This window comes from Mytilus trossulus, chromosome 6, assembly GCF_036588685.1.
Source record: "Mytilus trossulus isolate FHL-02 chromosome 6, PNRI_Mtr1.1.1.hap1, whole genome shotgun sequence".
Lineage (NCBI taxonomy): Eukaryota > Metazoa > Mollusca > Bivalvia > Mytilida > Mytilidae > Mytilus > Mytilus trossulus.
The window spans coordinates 78,889,694-78,910,491 of record NC_086378.1 but is presented as its reverse complement, the minus strand read 5'-3'; the positions used below and the strand labels follow the sequence as shown (position 1 = coordinate 78,910,491).

At 31.1% G+C, this 20,798-nt stretch overlaps 1 protein-coding gene across 1 annotated transcript in view; it reads left to right on the top strand.

The window, feature by feature from the left end:
* Positions 1-2,996: 2,996 nt before the first annotated feature.
* The window catches only part of LOC134723035 (sushi, von Willebrand factor type A, EGF and pentraxin domain-containing protein 1-like), a 21,167-nt gene continuing 3,365 nt past the window's right edge, over positions 2,997-20,798 (top strand). Inside the window, exons 1-15 of the mRNA XM_063586668.1 lie at positions 2,997-3,130; positions 4,016-4,234; positions 4,699-4,875; positions 6,131-6,604; positions 7,002-7,157; positions 8,185-8,346; positions 8,914-9,097; positions 10,220-10,416; positions 10,630-10,788; positions 12,676-12,909; positions 13,409-13,558; positions 15,194-15,385; positions 16,169-16,444; positions 19,418-19,606; positions 20,193-20,348. Of these exons, the coding sequence (XP_063442738.1) occupies positions 3,031-3,130; positions 4,016-4,234; positions 4,699-4,875; positions 6,131-6,604; positions 7,002-7,157; positions 8,185-8,346; positions 8,914-9,097; positions 10,220-10,416; positions 10,630-10,788; positions 12,676-12,909; positions 13,409-13,558; positions 15,194-15,385; positions 16,169-16,444; positions 19,418-19,606; positions 20,193-20,348 (3,025 nt within the window). The 5' untranslated portion in view covers positions 2,997-3,030. The remainder of the gene's footprint in view (positions 3,131-4,015; positions 4,235-4,698; positions 4,876-6,130; positions 6,605-7,001; positions 7,158-8,184; positions 8,347-8,913; positions 9,098-10,219; positions 10,417-10,629; positions 10,789-12,675; positions 12,910-13,408; positions 13,559-15,193; positions 15,386-16,168; positions 16,445-19,417; positions 19,607-20,192; positions 20,349-20,798) is intronic.

Here is a 20,798-nt window from a genome sequence, read left to right as displayed (position 1 = left end):
AAGTAAGATTATAGTTGATAATTCTATGTATGTGTATTTTTAGGGGCGACATCAAAAGTTCAATGTAGGATAAAATACTTAATTCAAATAGTTTTTTCACTGACCCCACACCCCCCCCCCCCCTTTCTTAACTTAATTTGGGATAAATTGTTTTACCAATAGGGATATATGTAAAAATCGATTTTAGATATACAAAACTTGCAGAATTTTAACCCCCCCCCCAAACTATTTGATTTAAGTTTTTTTTATCCTACATCGATCTTTTGATGTCGTCCTTAATGCTAGTGGAACAAATTTTCGGATTTGCCAGGAAAACACATGGATCAAACGCAGGACAGTCAGATTAAGATTGTATACTGGTTGTTCATGTATTTGAAATTTCTCTTACAGGCATAGTCATTCTTCGCGTATATATTTGCAAATGTATCATGTACATTGCCGTAATTTTATAGGCAACATCCCACCACAGAAGATTTGTTTAAATCTGTGAGGTGACACTAATGCAAACAATTAATGTTTGCGGGGTATATCAAAAGAAAAGCTTCTTCCATATGCTAATTATGTCTTTTAAGAACAGTATATAAACCACATAAAAGAGGAAGTTTTTGAATATTAAACTAATTTTTTTGTAGAAAATCCACAGACTTTAATACAGAGATTTTTTGTTATAAAATTTTAAACATGGATAACTCACCTGTTTTTCTATGATGTGCTAGCATCTTTTGTTTATAAAAAATCCTTAACAACCTTTATTATTCCAATATACTTCGTGATGAGTCACTAAAAACAAGCACTTCCGTGACAGTGTACCTAAATTGGTCCATATTTATATATTTTGTTTAGGCAATATCTAAATTTGTAAACTTGATTCAAGGTAATCATTGCTAGCACTGCATACAATATTAATCTATCAAACATCGAATTGCCAAATATGAGAGTACAAGGGGGAAGACTGTGGACTTTCTATAAAATATCCATATGCTTAGCATTGAATCAGCACATAATCCTTAAACATCATTGGCTGACTACTGTCGGCTTTGGGCATTCCTAATAAAGGTAAATCCGCTTCTAATGCATAAAATTGACCAAGATTTTAGGTCACCTTACATAGTTCGTATGTATTAGTGAGCGTTGTATTTAGCTATGAACTATGTTTAATCAACAATTTTCTACATTAAGAAATGCATGTACTAAGTCAGGCATATTTGTTAGTCTTTTATTATTTTAACTTTTAGTTTCTTGTGTACAATTTGGAGTTTAGTATGGCGTTCATTAACACTGAACTAGTATATAAATTTGTTTAGGGGCCAGCTGAAGGACGCCGCCGGGTGCGGGAATTTCTCGTTTCATTGAAGACCTGTTGGTGACCTTCTGCTGTTGTCTGTTCTATGGTCAGGTTGTTGTCTCTTTGGCACATTCCCCATTTCCATTCTCAATTTTATTTTATATGACAACTATTTTCCATTTGATATGTTTGAGCTTTATAGTTTGTCATTTGAGAAAGGACTGTCTTTATTGAATTTTCTTGGAGTTCGATATTTTGTATTTTTTTCTTTTTAATACAAATCTTCCATGTTATTATGTAAGCACTTTGAATTTCAGAACAAGACAGCCAAGTCCATTATATTTGGAATTTAAACTTGATACATGTGTACTTGTTTGTAAATTTTGTAGGGGGGAAATAATTTATACTACTAAGTTCAACAAAACTATTAAACATCGAATTGCCAAATATGAGAGTACAAGGGGGAAGACTGTGGACTTTCTATAAAATATCCATATGTTTAGCATTGAATCAGCACATAATCTATCGCTTTTTGGAAATTAGATTTCGGTCAGTTTTCATCCATTCGTTTAATGGGTTTTCGTTTTTGTCTATTGTGTCATTCCTTTCATTAGTAGTTTTTGTTTGTCTCTGAATGTTTCTGCTTATTTTTGAAACAGGATAACTTAATCAAATTCGCTACATGACCAAGGATATTTATTTAGTGTTTGCGAGGCTCAATTTGGATTTTTATGTTGTGTTTTGTATTCTTAGAAAGGAAGTCCACACACCTTCTGTATGCTACATCTTCTCAAATACTTTTCATGTTAACGAAATAAACAAATTGCCATAACATAATCTAGTATGTTTCGGCCAGAAGCCTCAGATTGTATCAGTTTTTAAAGGCGTAGTCAAGTTATTAACGTTATATTTCTGAATTGAATATCGAAAATACCAATATATTGGGGGCCGTACATTGACCTATAATGGTTAACTTTTTTTAAATTGTTATTTGGATGGAGAGTTGTCTCATTAGCACTCACACCGCATCTTCCTAAATCTATGTTTGTATATGATAAATTATCGTGTTCTTTAATGGCTTTAAAAAGTTTCAATAATTCATATTATTTTCATTTGTAGAGAAGAAATGTAGTACACCACCAAATTCTTGTAACGGTAAACTGACTTGTTCAGATCCTGGTTATGAGTATCAATCTGTATGTCACCCAACCTGTAATAAGGGATATGACACCGACACGACAAAATATATTATTTGCGATGTAAATGGCTGGAGTGGTCAAATAGATGATTGTCAAGGTAATTTTCTGTTTGCAGCTTTAGTATTTATAAATCAACACATGAATATGGTAAACTGTCTACCTTAGAAAAGTTTTGAACGTAAATATTTAAACAAAACATGTAAATCTCCTTTCTAGTGTTACGGTATTACGTGTGTCTACAATTGTAATAATCCATTTTAAACAATTTTAGAAATACTAAAATTAACTCAAATATGTTTGAGATTCTTTTTTTTTTGGGGATAAAGTATTGACATCTGAAAATAACAATTATATGTGTCTTCACTTGTAGATGTGCAACGACCTGAATTTCAATTTTGCCCTCAGACGATTCATAAGTTTGCCGATAGAGGAACTAGCGAAGTTGCTGTACATTGGACAATACCGACAGCAAACGACAATTCACAAAATGATCAGACATGTGGTCATGGAAGCTCAGTGTCTGTTGAACATATATCAGGATTAACAATGGGTGCAACATTCAGAACTGGTAATCACGAAATAGTTTACACCGCTACAGATAGTTCAAAGAACGCAGCCAATTGTAGTTTTACGGTGATAGTTGAAGGTATACGCATAAATTATTTCTTAAATCAATTATTCTATTATCAAGACTACACAATAGTTTAAAGAAATTAGGTTTAGAGAAAGTCATACCTTGAACAAACTTGATCTTTTGGTAATGATGATTGAAGATCGGCAGTTTTTGTTTTGTTTCATTTCATTTCGTATACTGTTTTTAGAATACATAACAATAAACATTATACATTTACATATAATTAGAACAATATACGTATAGTGTCTAGAAATATGAAATTTATTTGTATGAGGCTTAGAAACGGAAAAATGCAAGGTTCTACCGAGTATTTTCCCGTTTCGTGCCGAATACAAAGAAATTTCATATTTCAAGACACTAAACGTATATTGTCTTTATACTAAAATCTAAAAAAAAAAATTAAAAAGAAAAAAATATGTAACAAAAAATTGTTAAAAAAATGTTTGTAATTTCCCTCTTTGGGTACCATTTTGGGGTATTTCTCTATGAGCGTAGTCCAGGCATTAAATCATTGACATATTAAGGAATTAGGAAGGGAACATGAACTTAATTATTAACAATTGATAAACATGGTATATGAATAACCAATTTGAAGACATAAAAGTTTAAATTCATAAAAGTTTGACCATTGTTACTTTACGTTTACACGTATAGCTTTTTCTGTATAATGAAATAGCTGATTGCAGTATAATCTTTCTTTCACAGAGTTTCGTATTGATTTTTTCAAGATGGTTCTGACCCAAAGCATGCACACCTGTGATATCCCTTATGTTTCTTGTAAAGTCTTGTGATATTAAAGTTAAGATTTTATATTTCAGAGCTATACCTTTGCATCTTATAATCTAATTAATTTTGTATAAGATTATTCAAGTACTTCACTTTCTTTCTATTTTCAAGAGTTAACATGCGAACCACTGTCTGTGAAAGATGAATATGTTAATGTCAAGTGTAAATCGGGATACAAATACGGAGCTTCTTGTACTTGTTCCTGTTCCATGAGCATGAGCTACGAATTAGTAGGAGATGTGAATGTCACTTGTGAGAGAAATTCTTCAGATGGAGATGCCACTTATTGGAACTGGACCAATAATACAGAATCATATTGCGAGAGATTATGTAAGTGAACACAAAGTCAATCGTTTTAAATCTAATTGATAATTTTTCTGTAAATTCTGTAGAATCTCTTTTTCAACAAATGGAAGTTTTTAACGACCTTGACTGGCTAAACAGTCCTTGCACGGTCTGGTTGAAATTTTTACTTCATACAACAACCACTTTTCCGTTGTGGTTTCAGATATTTTCGATTATGACGTCAAAATGTTACGGGAACGTGTGTGATGTCAAGTAACGGAGGACAAATACCGATAAGGTGTATTGCATAGTTGGCTGATCTATAAACTGTTAAATTACCCTCAGAGTGATGATTTCTTAACAAAACATTATAACGCATATATATACTTAAAGTTTAATAGACATAATAAATGTTAAATTTAATTATTTATAACTTATGTTACGCAAATGAGATTCTTCAAAAATGTTAAGAACATGCAGTAAAAAATATATCAATTACTTTTTAACAGCATGTCCTGAGCTACCCGTACCGGTTTGTGGAGCATTAGCCTGTTCAACAGCCTTAGGAAATCAGATATGCACAATGTCTTGTGCAAAACCTAACGTTGTACCGCTTGGAACATCAGAACAATACGTTTGTAGCGACGATCAGATTTGGTTGCAAGGGATACCTCCAAATTGTACAGGTAAGTACTCAAAATACTAACTTTCACGCTGTCCACAAAAGAAATATAGGTTTTGGCTATGCATTTGATTATAGCTCTTCATATTAGGCTTTGGAGTTTTTAAATATTTTGGGTTCGAGGATTACTGAAGAGACATTGATTGTCAAAATGCGAATCTGGTGCAGAAAAATTTGTATCGTTTATGTAATTTAAGTATTTCAGATTTATACTTAGTTGATATAATTTGTGAATTGAAAATGATACCCCCGAAGCTGGTTTTCGTCAATAGTCGATAAAGCAACGATTAAACTGGTGAAAACGTCTTCTTTGAAACAACTCAGTTTAAAGGAATAAGAAAAGTCTGACAGCAATGAATAGTCGTTAATCAGGACTTATTAAGTTATATGCTAACGGGATCAAAACTGCAATGTTTGCATTAGTTTATAATGAAAATTACACGTTGTACATAGAATGGGTCCGCATTGCTTTTCTTGATGTATTTTAATTCCAAAAGTTTTTACCGAAATTTGTAAAGCCAAGTACCTGCAAACGTGGGGAATTATATGAATAAAGGACCTAACTAAAATAGTCAAATTCATCTGAGGTCAATCGTGTATAAGAATGAAAGCATAAAAACAAAGGAAAGACTGAGCAAAATTAGGTAATGTTAATGTTAATGTTAAAATGTTTCTCTAACTCGAAGAAGTCATGTAGTTAAACTGAAAACTACTCTCTTTCCAAAAAGCTTGGAATTTGTAAAGGGAATGGTTCTAGATATAACACAAAATATTTTGAAATAGAAAAATGTAGGTATCTAATATCGTGAATCATTTACAATATACAATAGGAGACAAAAACAAAACCTCGGGTATTGGAACAACCCTGAAAAGAAAATTTCAATTATTCTATTAGCATCGGCTGCTAGCCATGCAAATGAGCAATCAAAATAAGTGACACAAATAAGTTGAAATTAGGTATCGGTATTCTTGTATCTATATTTTCTACTGAAAACATCCGTTAAACATGAATATCACGCGGGTTTCGTAGAAAGATATTCAGATACCAAATTTGGCGATAGAAATATTGGACTTAAATCAAATTAAATAAGACAAAAAGGCGAGGAATTGTAATGTGTTTTTGTTAAATTTAATTTTCAATGCAAATTAACTGAAATATCGGATTCCGTATGAAAAGGGGTCGAGGATAAATGTATCAAAGGAACGAAATTAACAGTGAGAGGATATGTTACTTCTTTAAAAGCTGTTTTTCTTCACAGACTATATATATATATATGTACATCCACGAAATGCAATCCAAGAGGGGGAATTGTTTTTTTACTACGATGGAGATTGTTCCAATCAGTCTGTTCAAGACTCCATAAAGACCAATTTCGTTGATGTTATGGTAAATCTAGAAAATTCAGAAGGATGGATTAATGTTTGTCCAGAATATTGTACTGTTGAAGGCGTTACTGTCACCTGTGGTGCGCAAAATGGAAGACGTCGGAAACGATCTTCGGCTGTTTCAGTTGTGTTATCTTTTACCATAATATCTGAATTGCAAGTGAACGATAATTTGCAAGGTAACGATAATATAATGACGGGTTTGAGTGATTTCATGAAAACGAAAGTCGCTGAAGGTGCTTTTGACAACCCAAATATGACAACAGGAGATATGGTTGTCGGCTGGAGTGATTACTATTGTCCAGAAGGACAAAAAGCTACATACAATGATGATGAGGGACTTTGTAGTAAGTATATTTTCAAAAAATAATTGAATTAAGTTGAAAACAAAAACTACCACTGCTGTAATTAAATGTTTCTGAAAATTAAGTTTGCGTTTTCATAAAGTTTGTCAATATACTAGAATTGTCATTAAATTTAGCATTTACAACGATATACAAGTTATACCATAGCGTTAATCGCTAAAAGCGCCATGTAGCAACACCGCCCGCTGCCAATTTAAGATAAACCAAAGCATGTATTTGACAAGATTATTTTAAAAGAAGTAATTGAATATTCACTGTGTTTGAATTTGAATATTTATATAATTTTGTAACCATTTATTTTGGGTTAAATCGTAAATTATTTTGAACTGTATATTATATTATACAGTGCTTAGAAATGTAACTTATATTCACATTATAGAGGGATGTCCACCAGGACAATTTCTACAGAATAAAGAATGCATTGATTGTGAGAAAGGATTTTATCAGGATCAGGAATATCAGATTAACTGTACACAGTGTCCGGATGGACAATCAACGAAACAAGTTGGATCAACTTCTATTTCTGAATGTCAAGGTTATATATTTACATTCATTGCAATTCCTAGAAAGCCCTCATGATGATTCTGTTAAAAATACACGTTTTTCATTTTGGAAAAAAATATTAATTTATGTAAGGATTATATTACATTAAATAATGTATTAGAGCTCCAATCTTGATTTTTTTTATGCAGTGAAAGGTCAATTTGAAGATTCGTCCACCTAAGACAACTACTAAACTTTGATAAAACGTATAGACAAAAATTGGCAAAGAAAAAGTCGGGACATCCAAACCGTGTGTGTTTCATTTGTATTTATTTGTTTGAGAGAGCGTTTGTTAATGGTTAAGTCTGTTTTTCTGTTAAATATTTTGAAGATTCTTGTAATCCTTATTGTGTTAGACTTAAAGTTTCTTACTTTGAGAGAAAGGTTGAGCTAGCTATAAAACCAGGTTCAATCCACTATTTTCTAAATAAAACAATGCCTGTATCAAGTCAGGAATATGACATTTTCATTCAATCGTTTGATGTGTTTTAGCTTTTGATTTTGCCATTTAATAAGGGACTTTCCATTTTGAATTTCCTCGGTGTTCAGTATTTTTGTGATGGTATTTTTTTTTCATATATTTTCAAGCGTCACTGATCGGGATCTTCTTGTAAACTAAACGTGTATCTAATTATTTATGATATTTTACAACCACTGGGGCGATGACATTGATTGTAAGGGTTTCATCTAGGAGCAATATATTGCCCCTTTGATGAGGTTCAACCACTGAGTCGATGTCACTTTTGTGGACGTTTCGTTTCGGACACTATCACTATTCATTTTCTTTGGTGTTTTTTAAAATCAACATTCAAATCAATATGATGTGTTCCAAGTGTATACATTACCTGTTCCACTTTCTGAAATTATTAGTTTTTTATTGTTCGTCAACTTTGTTTTTTGAATTGGTCGTCTCATTTATTTCTGCGTCATTGATGAAATTTGTAGACGAAACGTGTGTCAAACATGAAAATTCGGATAAGTTACAGCAGGGTATTTAAACAAAATGATACTATTTGTAGACACTTGCCAGCCGGGAACATTCTCCAACACTGGACTAGTACCTTGCTCACCATGTCCACGTGGTAAATTCCAACTAGAAACTGGTGCCATTGCTTATTTACCATGCCCAGATCAGATGTTTACTCTGTCGACGGGTTCAGCTAGTCAATCTGTCTGTACATGTACGTAATTTTTTTATCTATAAGGTAAAACTTGTATACAGTAAGTTTAAATTGATAATGAGTATTTAGGAATTTTAAGCTACTGTGAATCTGCAGTTAATCATTCTTTTCTTTTCAGTTTCTGTTTTTTATATGCAGCGATGTAATTAAAAAAATCATACGCTGTGATTTCAAAGGAATTCAGAAAAAAAACAAAGTGCCGATTATGTGATATATTTCAACAGATTCACTGAAAGACAAAGAAAACAAAATTATTTCAGTAATTGAAGATTTCTTCTTGGGAATGAAATTGTTGAAAAAATGATTTTTTTTCTAAAACACTCAATTCTGATACTAATTTTTATTTCGATTGTCTTTGGAAAGAATCGGTGGTTTGTTTTCATCGTTTTGAAAATAAAATAAACAATATTTTGAAAATAGTTCTAAACTTATTTTACTTAAGTTTTGCAGATTAATTTCATTTATCAAGGTCCCAGTTACTTTTATTTAAGATCTGAACCTAAATGTAAACATACAATCAATACAGGATTCACACCTGGTTTGTATTTGTTTTTATTCTCTTTGTAGTAATAGATGCAATTTTCACAACGGATAACGGTTTGGTATCGCTACCACTAATGGAGAACGAAATAAAAGATTTCACTATAAGCTATATTATGAAACATGGGGATTCATCTGAACGGGGCTTAGAGTTCAAGTTGGGAAATTTTGAGATTTCATCTGGAAAACAGATCAAAATGACGGTAGAAAGGTTTGTTCCCCTAATATTCATTTTGTATAATTTTGGAGTATAAAATATTTTTCCATTTTATTTTAAATCGAAGCACAAGTGATACATGCAAAGATACACTTCAGATAACGAAACTATTTATGTTTATATCTTGATCAATACAAAGTTAACTAGCAGTGAAAAAAATCGGTAAAGGAGTGGGAAAAAAAAAGTACCACAAGATATTATGGAGGCGATCAAAAAAAGAAAAAAGAAAAACAATACCATAGCAAAAAAAAACAAAAAAAACAAGACCCTAAAACACTACATAAATCCAACTAGAACACGAGGGTATTCTGAAAATATTCAAATATCCGTAAATGGCATCCGTCGCGTATATAAATATAATGGTAACTAGAAGTTCGGTAATCTCAACATGAACAAAATAAGGTTATAATGTACAACTGTTGGAACATATATGTGGTCATCTGTGACACAGATATTTCATAAGAAAGTTTACGGTTCAAAGTTTTATAAACCAGATGCGCATTTTTCACAATTAAAGTCACTTCAGTGATGCCCGAGGCCGAAATATTTAGATGAAAAACATAACATAATAAAAGATCTGAAATGGCCTTTCAATTTGGTGATTTATACTAAAAAAATAGACTACTGTTTTGCTACACAAGATAGAAAAGTCTGAAATGGGAAATCTGAAACCACCTGTTGTTGTTACATTAGTCATTAACCGATCACTTGTTGAAGATAGATGTTCAAGTCAAGATGTAAGACAAACTTTAATGACTTGTCGTATCTTTTATTTGAAATTTGATGCTAATGATTGCCTCCACATAGCCAAGTTGAGTGAAAGGATATCGTATATATATAACTAAAATTGAAGTGATGATTACTTTTAGTTTCTTTCTAAGATTCTTTTATATAGAGTTCGTCTCAAACGAAAAAAAGAAACAAACTTGACCAAAAGAGAGGTACAGTGCATTCAAATAGCTGCTAACGCTCTATATACAGAGAAATAATATACAGACGATAGCAAGCTCACATTAAAAAAAATCTGATGTTAAGTGATGACCATTCTATTCCTCCTTGTAAAAAAAACTTAATTGTATTTCTCCTGGTTCTTTTTACAATGTATTTTCATTTTAGTGATTCCTTCAATTATACTATGGCTGTTGACCCATTTACACAATGGACACATATTGCTTTCACTTGGAACCAATCGAAGCGAAAATCAGAGGTTTTCATTAATGGACTAAAGAAAACTGAACATGTGTTTAATACCTCTACAGGCGAAATAGAATTTTCTACAAACCGAATTTTAGAAATCAAGACGGAAGCAGCTGGTAATAAACGATTTTTTTTTCAATATCACTAAATCTCCATTTGCATGTTGTATATTTAAATGATATGCAGTGATCTTGTTTTAATTTTGAAATTTTATTAAGAAGGTCGGTATTTTTGTTATTTTCCTTTTTCGTCTGATACAGATAATTATCTTTTAAATAAAAGAATAATTTTATTATCCAATTTTTGTTTTCAATTTGCCGGATGGACTTTTACAGGACTCGTATTTGACCGTAGTATTTTGTCCAATACTGTAATAAACCAACTTGCGGGAAATTGTTCTTCAAATCTAAGCAGTGCTTTGATTACGATGAATGATGTTTTCAAGGCTGATTCGATAGACACAGAACTTTCTTTTTCTAAATGTGATGGTAATTTATTTCATTTTTCAAATTTTGACTCGATGTTTTAATGATTTTAAAATCAAAATATATGATTTAGACTTTTGATCATATGTCTACACGTGTTACTCAACTGGGTTGAGTTCAATAACGTAGCGGCTACATAGGACTACGTAGATGTGTGACTATTAAACGAGTAGCTAGCCTAGCTGCTACATAGATATTAATAGCATCTAGGCTAGATACTCGTTCAATAGTCATACATCTACGTGGCCCTATGTAGCGATATTGAACGCTACCCTGTTGTTTTTTTGTTTGGATGCAAATTGATGAGATGTTTCCAGCATGGATGGACTCAACACCATTTAAGGTAACAAAAAAGACAAATGTCTATTCTTACATTTTTTTAAGTCGGTTCGTATCGCTCAATCTTTATTTTCATTATCTTCGTTTTTTCTTGTATTATTCGTCCTTTTCCATAAAGTGTTATAATTTAAATACAATGTTGGAAAAACATCCAAACTTGAAATTAAAAAAACAAAAAACAAATAGAAATAGAAAATATAACACAAAAAAAATATCTTGGAACAGTTAAAACTTTATTTCTTAAGGTCAGTTTATAAAATTTCATAAAATAGTATTCCACATACTAAACTAAAAGCTCGACTGAAAGAACTCGTCATCTTATGTTTCTTTAACAAAAAGGACAGTAGAAATTTTAAATATCTAGTTTTGTGCTAAAATTCAGCTTACTTTGTGAAAAATTTTAGTACAAAGTCAAGGAAAAATACACCGAAGAGGATATCACTGCCATGCTGGACTTTTTAATCGACAACATATTTGTTGAATTTGGAGGATTGGTCTTCCAACAGACTATGGGTACCAATTGCGCTCCTCTACTTGCAGATTTGTTTTTGTATTCCTATGAAGTAAACTTTATCCAAGGGCTTGTACAGAAAGGAGAAAAGAAATAAGCCCAGTCTTTTAATTTCACATTTCGGTATATTGATGATGTACTGTCTCTTGATCATAATAGATTCAGTGATCACTTACATTTGATATATCCAAGTGAACTTGAAATTAAAGATACTACCGACACAGATAAATCTGGTTCATATTTAGACCTTTTTCTCGAAATTACTACTGATGATAGGTTGAAAACCAAAATTTATGACAAACGCGATGATTTTTATTTTCCTATTGTCAATTTTCCATTTCAATGTAGCAACATCCCAGCGACACCAGCATATGGAGTATATGTGTTTAAATTGATACGTTACTCTAGAGCTAGATCAAAGTACGTTGATTTTGTTGAACGAGGAATACAGCTTTCTCAAAAGTTGCTAAGACAGGGATATGAATCAATCAAATTATTATTGTTTACTTAACCGTCGGTATTTCTTTGTCAGTGATTGTCGTCTTTGCAAATGTTTTATTTGCAATCATACCACATGTCCTGATTTTTTTTAAACCTTAACCCTAGTTATACAAGAGGGACGAAAGAAATCAGAGGGACAGTCAAACTCATAGATTGAAAATAAACTGACAACGCCATAGCTAAAGATAAAAAGACAAACAAACAACTAATAGTACAGAATACACAACATAGAAATTTAAAGACTTAGCAACACGAAATCCACCAAAACCTAAGGGTGATCTCAGGTACTCCAGAAAGGTAGGCAGATCCTGCTCCAAAGGTGACACCTGTTTTGATGCTAATGTTATTACAAATCCGGTAAATTATATAATTCGGTAGGTCACATATAAAAGTTGTACATGGAAAAAATATATCTACTATCTTTTAAAAATTTAGATATCAAATAAACTTATTAGTTTGTATACTTATAAATGACTAAGTATTATAAAATTATATGTTTTTTTGTTCTAATTATACCAGAGGCTTTTCATAATTTTCAGTTATTAATGAATGTGAGACAAATCCTTGTGGCATTGACAACATCTGTATTAACGAACAGAATGGTTACAGTTGTCAATGTCTAAGTGGTTATAGTGGTGCTAATTGTGACTTTCCACCAAACTTTTGCAAAGTAAATGGATGTAAAAATAGTTCAACTTGTATGAGCAATTTTGCCAATTATTCGTGTGTTTGTGATTCAAACTTTACAGGATCGTTTTGTGAAACAGAAATTGGTAAGTAAAGTTTTTAAGATGAGTATAATATAACATGTTGGATTAAACAGCTTTACGAATAACACATGCAAGAAAGTAAGACTAAGAGGTCCGTATACATTTTTAAATGTAATATATGCGTCTATATCAGTTTTACAATTCAGCACCGAATTCAAATCACATCAATTCTGTAGCTATTAACATTTACAACGATTGATAAGGTTATCAACATTTGACGGAATTGGCAGGTTAGAGGAGACAAGCGATACATATTTGTCTTCCAGATGAAAACCGTCCTAAGACCTATAACATCTTGTGAATGATTAAATTGTAATTAAACTCTGACATGTAACTGCGCTTTACTGTACCTTCTAAAACATTGATTGTTATTTATTATGTTTTATCACATAAAATTATACTCTTCTGTATGTGCTTACTAAACATAAAATAATGTTTTAGCACATAAACCATTAATGTCCGTTTAAACAGAGTATGTATAAATAATGTGTTTTATCTGCAGTGCATGGTAATTGGGGTTCGTGGTTAGATTGGTCAGAATGTTCACAATCCTGTAATGGTGGAAACCAGTCCAGAACTCGATACTGTGATGATCCTGCACCTGATTTCTATGGATTGGAATGCTCTGGAACAAATATATCATTGCAGGATTGTAATACAGATGTTTGCCCGGGTAATAAACATATATAAAAAGTATTACAAAAATACTGAACTCCAAGGAAAATTCCAAACGGAAAGTTCCTAATCAAATGGCAAAATCAAATGATAAAACATATCAATCGAAAGGACAACAACTGTCATAATCCTGACTTGGTATAGGCATTTTCAAATGTAGAAAATTGTGAATTGAACATGGTTTAAAAATTGTTTGTACGGCAACATGTTACTTGAAAAAATGTTAATCTTGCATGTCTTGATGATAATTGGTATTATTCTTTAACATTTGTAAAATAACTAATATTTTGATAATATACATCCATCCAGTGTTGATGTACAATATAAAACATACGAGGATTTGATAGAATTGCCAATCAGACAACTAAGCAAATTAGTTCATATAATGGGATTTCAACAAACAGAAAAAGAAAAAAAAATCATATCTTATATTCATCGCGAAAAAGCCTCAACATGCACAATGCAAATCAAAGCCAAGCGAGAAAATTAAGGCCTAATTTGAATGCATCATCTACCTAACACGAGAAAACAGTGTAACAATACAGGATAAGAACATATTCTAAAAAGGTAAAATCACAAAAATACTCCGAGGAAACTTCAAAACGGAAAGTCCTTTATCAAATGGCAAAATAAAAAGTTCAAACGTATCAAACAAATGGACAACAATTGTCATATATCCGTTCCAACGCCTTAAGGGCATACGATACAGTTACAGTTACAGTGAAGGTAATGACGTTGCTAACGTAATTTGTTATTTTCGCGACGTCAAACTGTGACATATCGGGAAAAGATGCATTTTTCGACAGATTTTTATCATTCAAACTGATTTAATTTAAACGAGATCATGGACCCCTTTTTTTCAAAACGGCATTTTGTTTCATTTTGCAGCGACATTACGTGACTCAAATTTTATAAACCTGTAAATAGAGAATTTTTTTTTAATTTTGATAAACATGCAGTAAAAAATTACGTTCTTTCCTCAATTCATAAACATTTGATAAATATGCATATTTTTTTTTACAATACTTATGAAAAACAGAAATTACCCAAAAACAATTTGTGTTTATCTTTTATAACAAAAAAGTTATGTCTTTCTTTCGAAAAAGAAATTACGGCCACAAATCTGAATTTTGAGCAAATATACAAAATTTCGACCTCATTTTACTCCAAAAGTAGCACATGAAGGTATATTTTTTATTACATATTTGATTTAATCAGGTAAAAAGTAGCCTATATGCAAATGTTCATGAACTTGTAAATACAGGATCAAAACTGTATCGTATGCCCTAAACCCAAAAGTCGCACAAAAAATGACTAGGACCAATAATAAGAAGGAGTATTTGTATATATCAAAAAATAGTTGAAAACTAATAAATATATTATGTCCTCTCAGACTGAAGTATCAATCAGTACACATCAACATAAAACGTCAAAACCTTGTGCCATGCCAAATTATAGGCTAAAACTGTCGACAGGATGTAAGATCATGAGAACAATTCAAAACTATACATACACAGAATAATGTATTAAGATATACTCTAAATTTTCAAAAACAAAAACAATAATTTTATGATTTATATACAGTTTACTGTATTCATATCGTTCGTTTCAGTTTGTCTCAGTTATTCCACTATATACTCCTACAAAAACAGCTTTAACTGTACGAGTATATCTGGTTCTACGTCATGTGTGGTCACGTGTCAAGATGGATATAGCTTTGCAAGAGACTATCAACCACTTGATCAATACGAATGTGGACCTCAAACTGGTCATATTTGGAATGCTATTCCACCTCCATGTGTTCGTGAGTCATTTTCTCATATTATCGCCATTATTGCAATATAACATAAAAAATATTTGAATGTAGAAAAGTGATTTGCTGTCAAAAATCAAACATTAGCAAATGATCACTCACATCGTTCATTTCCTTCTTAACTGGCAATTTTTTCAATATGGTTGCTTTAATGGATAGGTTAATTTTTCCTTACATTTGTACCGTTTTTATTTCTTTGTTAATTGCAGTATTCATAAGAATTTTTTCAAGACAGTAACAAACATTCACTTCAAAATAGATTGAAATTTGACCTGAGATGAGTTAATATAAGCAATTTTTACAAATATGCGGTTTTTGTAGTTTTTGCTGTGCTGTGTGTTTGTCAAACTAGAATTTCCCTTGCAAACAATTTAATGTTTTAAATTTCGTATAAAGATACCTGTGGATTTACTTTGATTTTGATAACTCATATACATGTAGTTGTAAGTATCAGGTTGTATTCTGAATATGTATGCTTTCACTATATTTGAAATAAACGGTAGTTTAAAATTTTGTCACGATAATTTGATTGGTTCCCTTTAAGTATCTTAGAATCATGATCAATCATTAGCAATTTAAGTAACGTTTTGTTGATGTCCCCGTCATAACTTACAAGTCTCATTATTGCAGAAATGTATATATTATAATTAAAGAAAATTTATAGGCACTTATATTATAATTAAAGAAGATATGCATTGTACCAGACATTCTTTAAATCAAAGCTTTTGATAGCATTTTAATCTACATATGTTTTTAAATACTTTATTTTCAAAGGGTCAGATTCACCTAGAGCAGTACGGGCAACAGCAACTGTAACGTACAAAGATGTGGATTGTAGTAATGAAGAGAGCGTATCTGCTACACTGAAGCAGAACTTAGACAACCTCCAATGTGTTGAGAATAACACATGTACGGTCAGCACGTCTACATCTGGATGTGGAAGAAGACGGAAACGATCTACTGTAATATCTGTCCAAACTATCATACAAATTGATTCTGAACTGTCACAACAACCATTAATTTTAGAAGAGTTTTATTCAAATAATATAGGTTTGTTTATCTATTCTTTATTTTCTACTTATGTATTTGTGCCTGTTTTCTTCACTTAATCGTAACTCATAATATACAAGTGAAGACTAATGCAATACTTATGCAACTGGAAACTATTCTAGTCAACAAAACAAACATTATAAGGCCATGTATTTTGCATATGTCATGACATTAGATACAATTTACCAAGGAAATTATTTCCTCAACTGGTCTAGTATTTAAGACAATACACGAAACGTTTGTTGGTGCAATTTTGTTATCTCAAAAATCGTATTTTCAAATAAAAATTCTAAAAATCGCTATTAGAACTTAAAACTGAAAACCCTAAAACAGATATAGGAAGATGTGGTATGAGTGCCAATAAGACAACTGTCCATCCAATTTATAAAAGAATACCATTATATATCAATGTACGGCCTTCAACACGGAGCCTTGGCTCACACCGAACAACAAGCAATAAAGGGCCCCAAAATTACTTGTGCAAAACCATTCAAACGGATAAACCAATTGTCTAGTCTATATAAAATCTAGAAAGACGTATTAATTACACAAACAAACGACAACTTCTGTACATCAGATTCCTGACTTAGGACAGGTGCAAACATTTGCAGCGGGATTGAACGTTTTAATGGTACCAAACCTTCCCCCTTTTTGAAACAATTGTATAACATCACAACATAGAAAAAACACACGATAAAATATAAATTGGAAGGCTTAACTCAATCAAAAAATGTTTTTAAAATTAAAATTTTGAATAACTTCGCAGACATTTGAATACTTAACTCTCATTTCAAAAATTAGGTGCTGACTTTTGTCACAATTTCCGCACGATAATTTTGACCCCTATGCAATTTTTAACTTTTTTACAATTCGATCAGATTCTTTTAATCATATGCATTTGCTTTGCAAATGAGTGTTTTTTATTTCATGATTCATCAGTTTTTCCGATTTATTATATTTTATGATAAATTAGTGTTTAAACTTGTGTGTCGTTTCTTTTGTTGACTAGTATAAATACATTAATGTATGAACTATAACACAAATAAAAAAATATCCTTTATAGAAAATAAAAATAAAGACATACAATTATGTATATTGTAGTTAGCATATCAGGATCCGCATATCATCAAATCCCTTCAATATGATGCACTACTGTTCTTTGTACAAAGTTTAATCCTAATAGTGATATGAAAAGGTGTTTTGTAAATTTTATTGAACATGTTAGGTTAAAGTTGAGGTTGATGGTAGTTTACAATCACGTTGTAATAGCATCAACTTGAAACTTAGTACACATGTACTGAAACGGAAACAAAATTACCTTTTGGTTTTGAAAATAATATTATAGTTTCGTTCCAGCATTTCAGAACTTTAACAATCAGATTAAGAGCATACGATACTGTTTCGATCTCATGATTTTTTACGAAAATTTGCATACAAGCTATTTTCACCTATTTACAAATATGTAATAAAAAAATATACCTTCATGTGGTTCATTAAGAGATAAAATAGTTTTAAAAAAATCGGGTTTCTATTTACATATATTTATCAATTATATATATATCAATTTTTACTCTTTGCGTATGTTTGTTTTGTTCATGCATCGTTAACAATGTAAATTGGAATTTGATGCGACCGTCATACAATTGAGAGGTTTAGCTAGTTAAGAACCAGGTTCAATCATCCATTTTCTACATTACAAAATGCCTGTACCAAGTCAGGAATATGACAGTTGTTATCCATTCATTTGATGTGTTTGTACTTTTGATTTTGCCTTTTGATTTTGGACTTTCTTTTTTGAATTTTGAGTTCAGTATTTTTGTGTTTTTTCTTTTTGTGATTTTATTTTTAAAATTCCTTTATTTCCATCAGTTGCTTGTTACATTGTCTTCAACAAGTCCAAGCTCCTTGTGAAGAATACATATAAATTTCAATTCTATTACATTGATAAATAAAACATCAATCTAATAAATGTTTCTTAACATTAACTAAAAAATTATCTTCTTTTAACTTCTTTGAATAATACATTCGTTTTGTAAATTCTCTAATGAATAGACTAAAAACATCCAGTCTTTTCATTTTCTGATCAGATCCATAGTAGGATTTATAATTTGAAAACCCAATAATAGTTATAAGAAAGTTAAAGCCAAAGTAATATTTATCAGATATTTTATAGCCAAAAACAATATCTTTCAATGTGAAATCTTTTTCTTTTCTTTTTAACACAAGCAATTTTGTAAAATCATTATGAAAATCTATCATACATAAATATGCTCTTAAAATATGTACCAAAAAAAACTTTTAATTTTTTTATCAAAGCTCATGACTTAAGGGAAAAACAGCATCTTTGCGGTATATTTGTCAAATTTTAAAGAAATCATTGTTGACCTTTTCATTAAAATTAGTACAAATGATCTTCACCCGTAATTGAATCTCATGCCGTTTAAAAACAGAGGGCTCTGTGTTGCTCGTTTTCATGTTAAATCAGATTAATTAAAAAAAACTAAGACGAAAATGCATCTTTTTTTTCGATTTGTCATAGTTTGACGTTGCGAAAATAACAATTTACGTTAGGAACGGCATTACCTTCCCTGTAACTGTAAAGTACGCATATCACGTACTAGCTACAGTACTGTGTGCCTGTATATTTTTTTCTGAAAACTTTATAATTTTGCTGGGATTGATTATATGATTATAGAAAGCTTCCTTTTTTGATACTAGTAATTTGAAATTTAAGTGTTTTTTTTAATCAAATAAGTAAATATTATGTACAGTTTTGAAAATGTTCTTATCTTCAGGTTCATACAAAGCAGTTTGTTACAGGTCATACACTTTGTCTTGTATTTTGTAATTTTACTTTTCACTTGTATGCTTCGATAAATTTTACTCAAGCTTTACACTGGTGTTGGGTTTAGCGAATGACTGCTTACCTGAATGGTAGTTACGTACTAAAGGAATAAGTATATCTTTTTTAAGTTTCCCCTGGATTATTGGAAGTGGTTACAGCATACACTGATTTATCCATGTCACTTCATCAACTGAATACCACAGATGTCCTGACTGTAGATGATAAAGGCACTATATATTCCGCTGACATGTCTTCACTCAAAATAACAACCAACATTGCATGTCCAGATGGAACAGTCGTACAAGAGTTAATTTGTGGTATGAAATTTTTTCTTAAAAGTAAAATAATGCAAATACCGAATTCTAAGGAAACTCAAAACAGAAAGATCACTAACAATGACAAACTCGAAACTTCAAACACATTAAACGAATTGAAAACAACTGTCATATTCCTAAATGGTAATAGTGTTATTTGAAACTTTATCAAATGCAAAAAACGAACTGAGTCTCGTTAAAAGTGTAATATTTTATTCTCAATAAAATGTTTGAAATCAGGTATGAAGATACATCATTATCATCACGTGTTTTGAAAAGAAGGCAGAGAACAACAGATACAACGTAATGTTCATCCATTCCCTTCAATTTTAGAGCCATATGTCCGTCTTGACGACATTATTTTGTTAATATGAATTGACCAATTTTACTTGTATAAACATTGGCGGTGCAATCTTTCATTTTTGTGCTATTGTTATCGGTCTGTTTTATTTACCATCCAGACTATCATAATTGCGATGGGAAAGGGTGTTGAAATACATGTAGTTATAAAAAGTACCAGGATTATAATATAGTACGCCAGATTATGACAAGAAATATTATTTAAAGAAGATTTGTAAAATATTTTTAGACGAATGTCCTTTTGGTACATATTGGATAAACGGAGTTTGCGTTATGTGTCCTAAAGGAACTTATCAGAATGAAAGTGGGCAAGTTAACTGTAAAAACTGTCCCGATGGTTTAACCACACAATACATCGCTTCTAGAAATGAAAGTGAATGTACAGGTGAGTAAAACAGTGTCTTGGGAAATGTGAATATTAAATGATTTAGTAGTTAAAAGGCACAGTGTTTTATCTTTATTCAAATATCATAAGTCAATTCAAAAATAAGATTTAAGTCAAGCTAATTAACGAAAACTGAAATAATCAAACAAACCGTGTAAGGTTCGAGGCCGCATGCGTTTATATGGTATCATGTATGCCTGCATCATACCCTATTCAAATCAAAACTCATTCGAAATGTTGCTGAAGACCTTAGTTTACTCTTATAAAAAAGATACCAAACGGACAATCAAACAATTTATAAAAAAATGAACAACACCATAAAAAAAAGAAAAGAAACTGAAGATAAACAACAGTTTAGGCAAGACACAGAAAACTAAGGTATAAACAATAAGAAAGACAACTGCATATAAAAAAATGAAGAATAACCATTACAAACATAAAAAAAACACA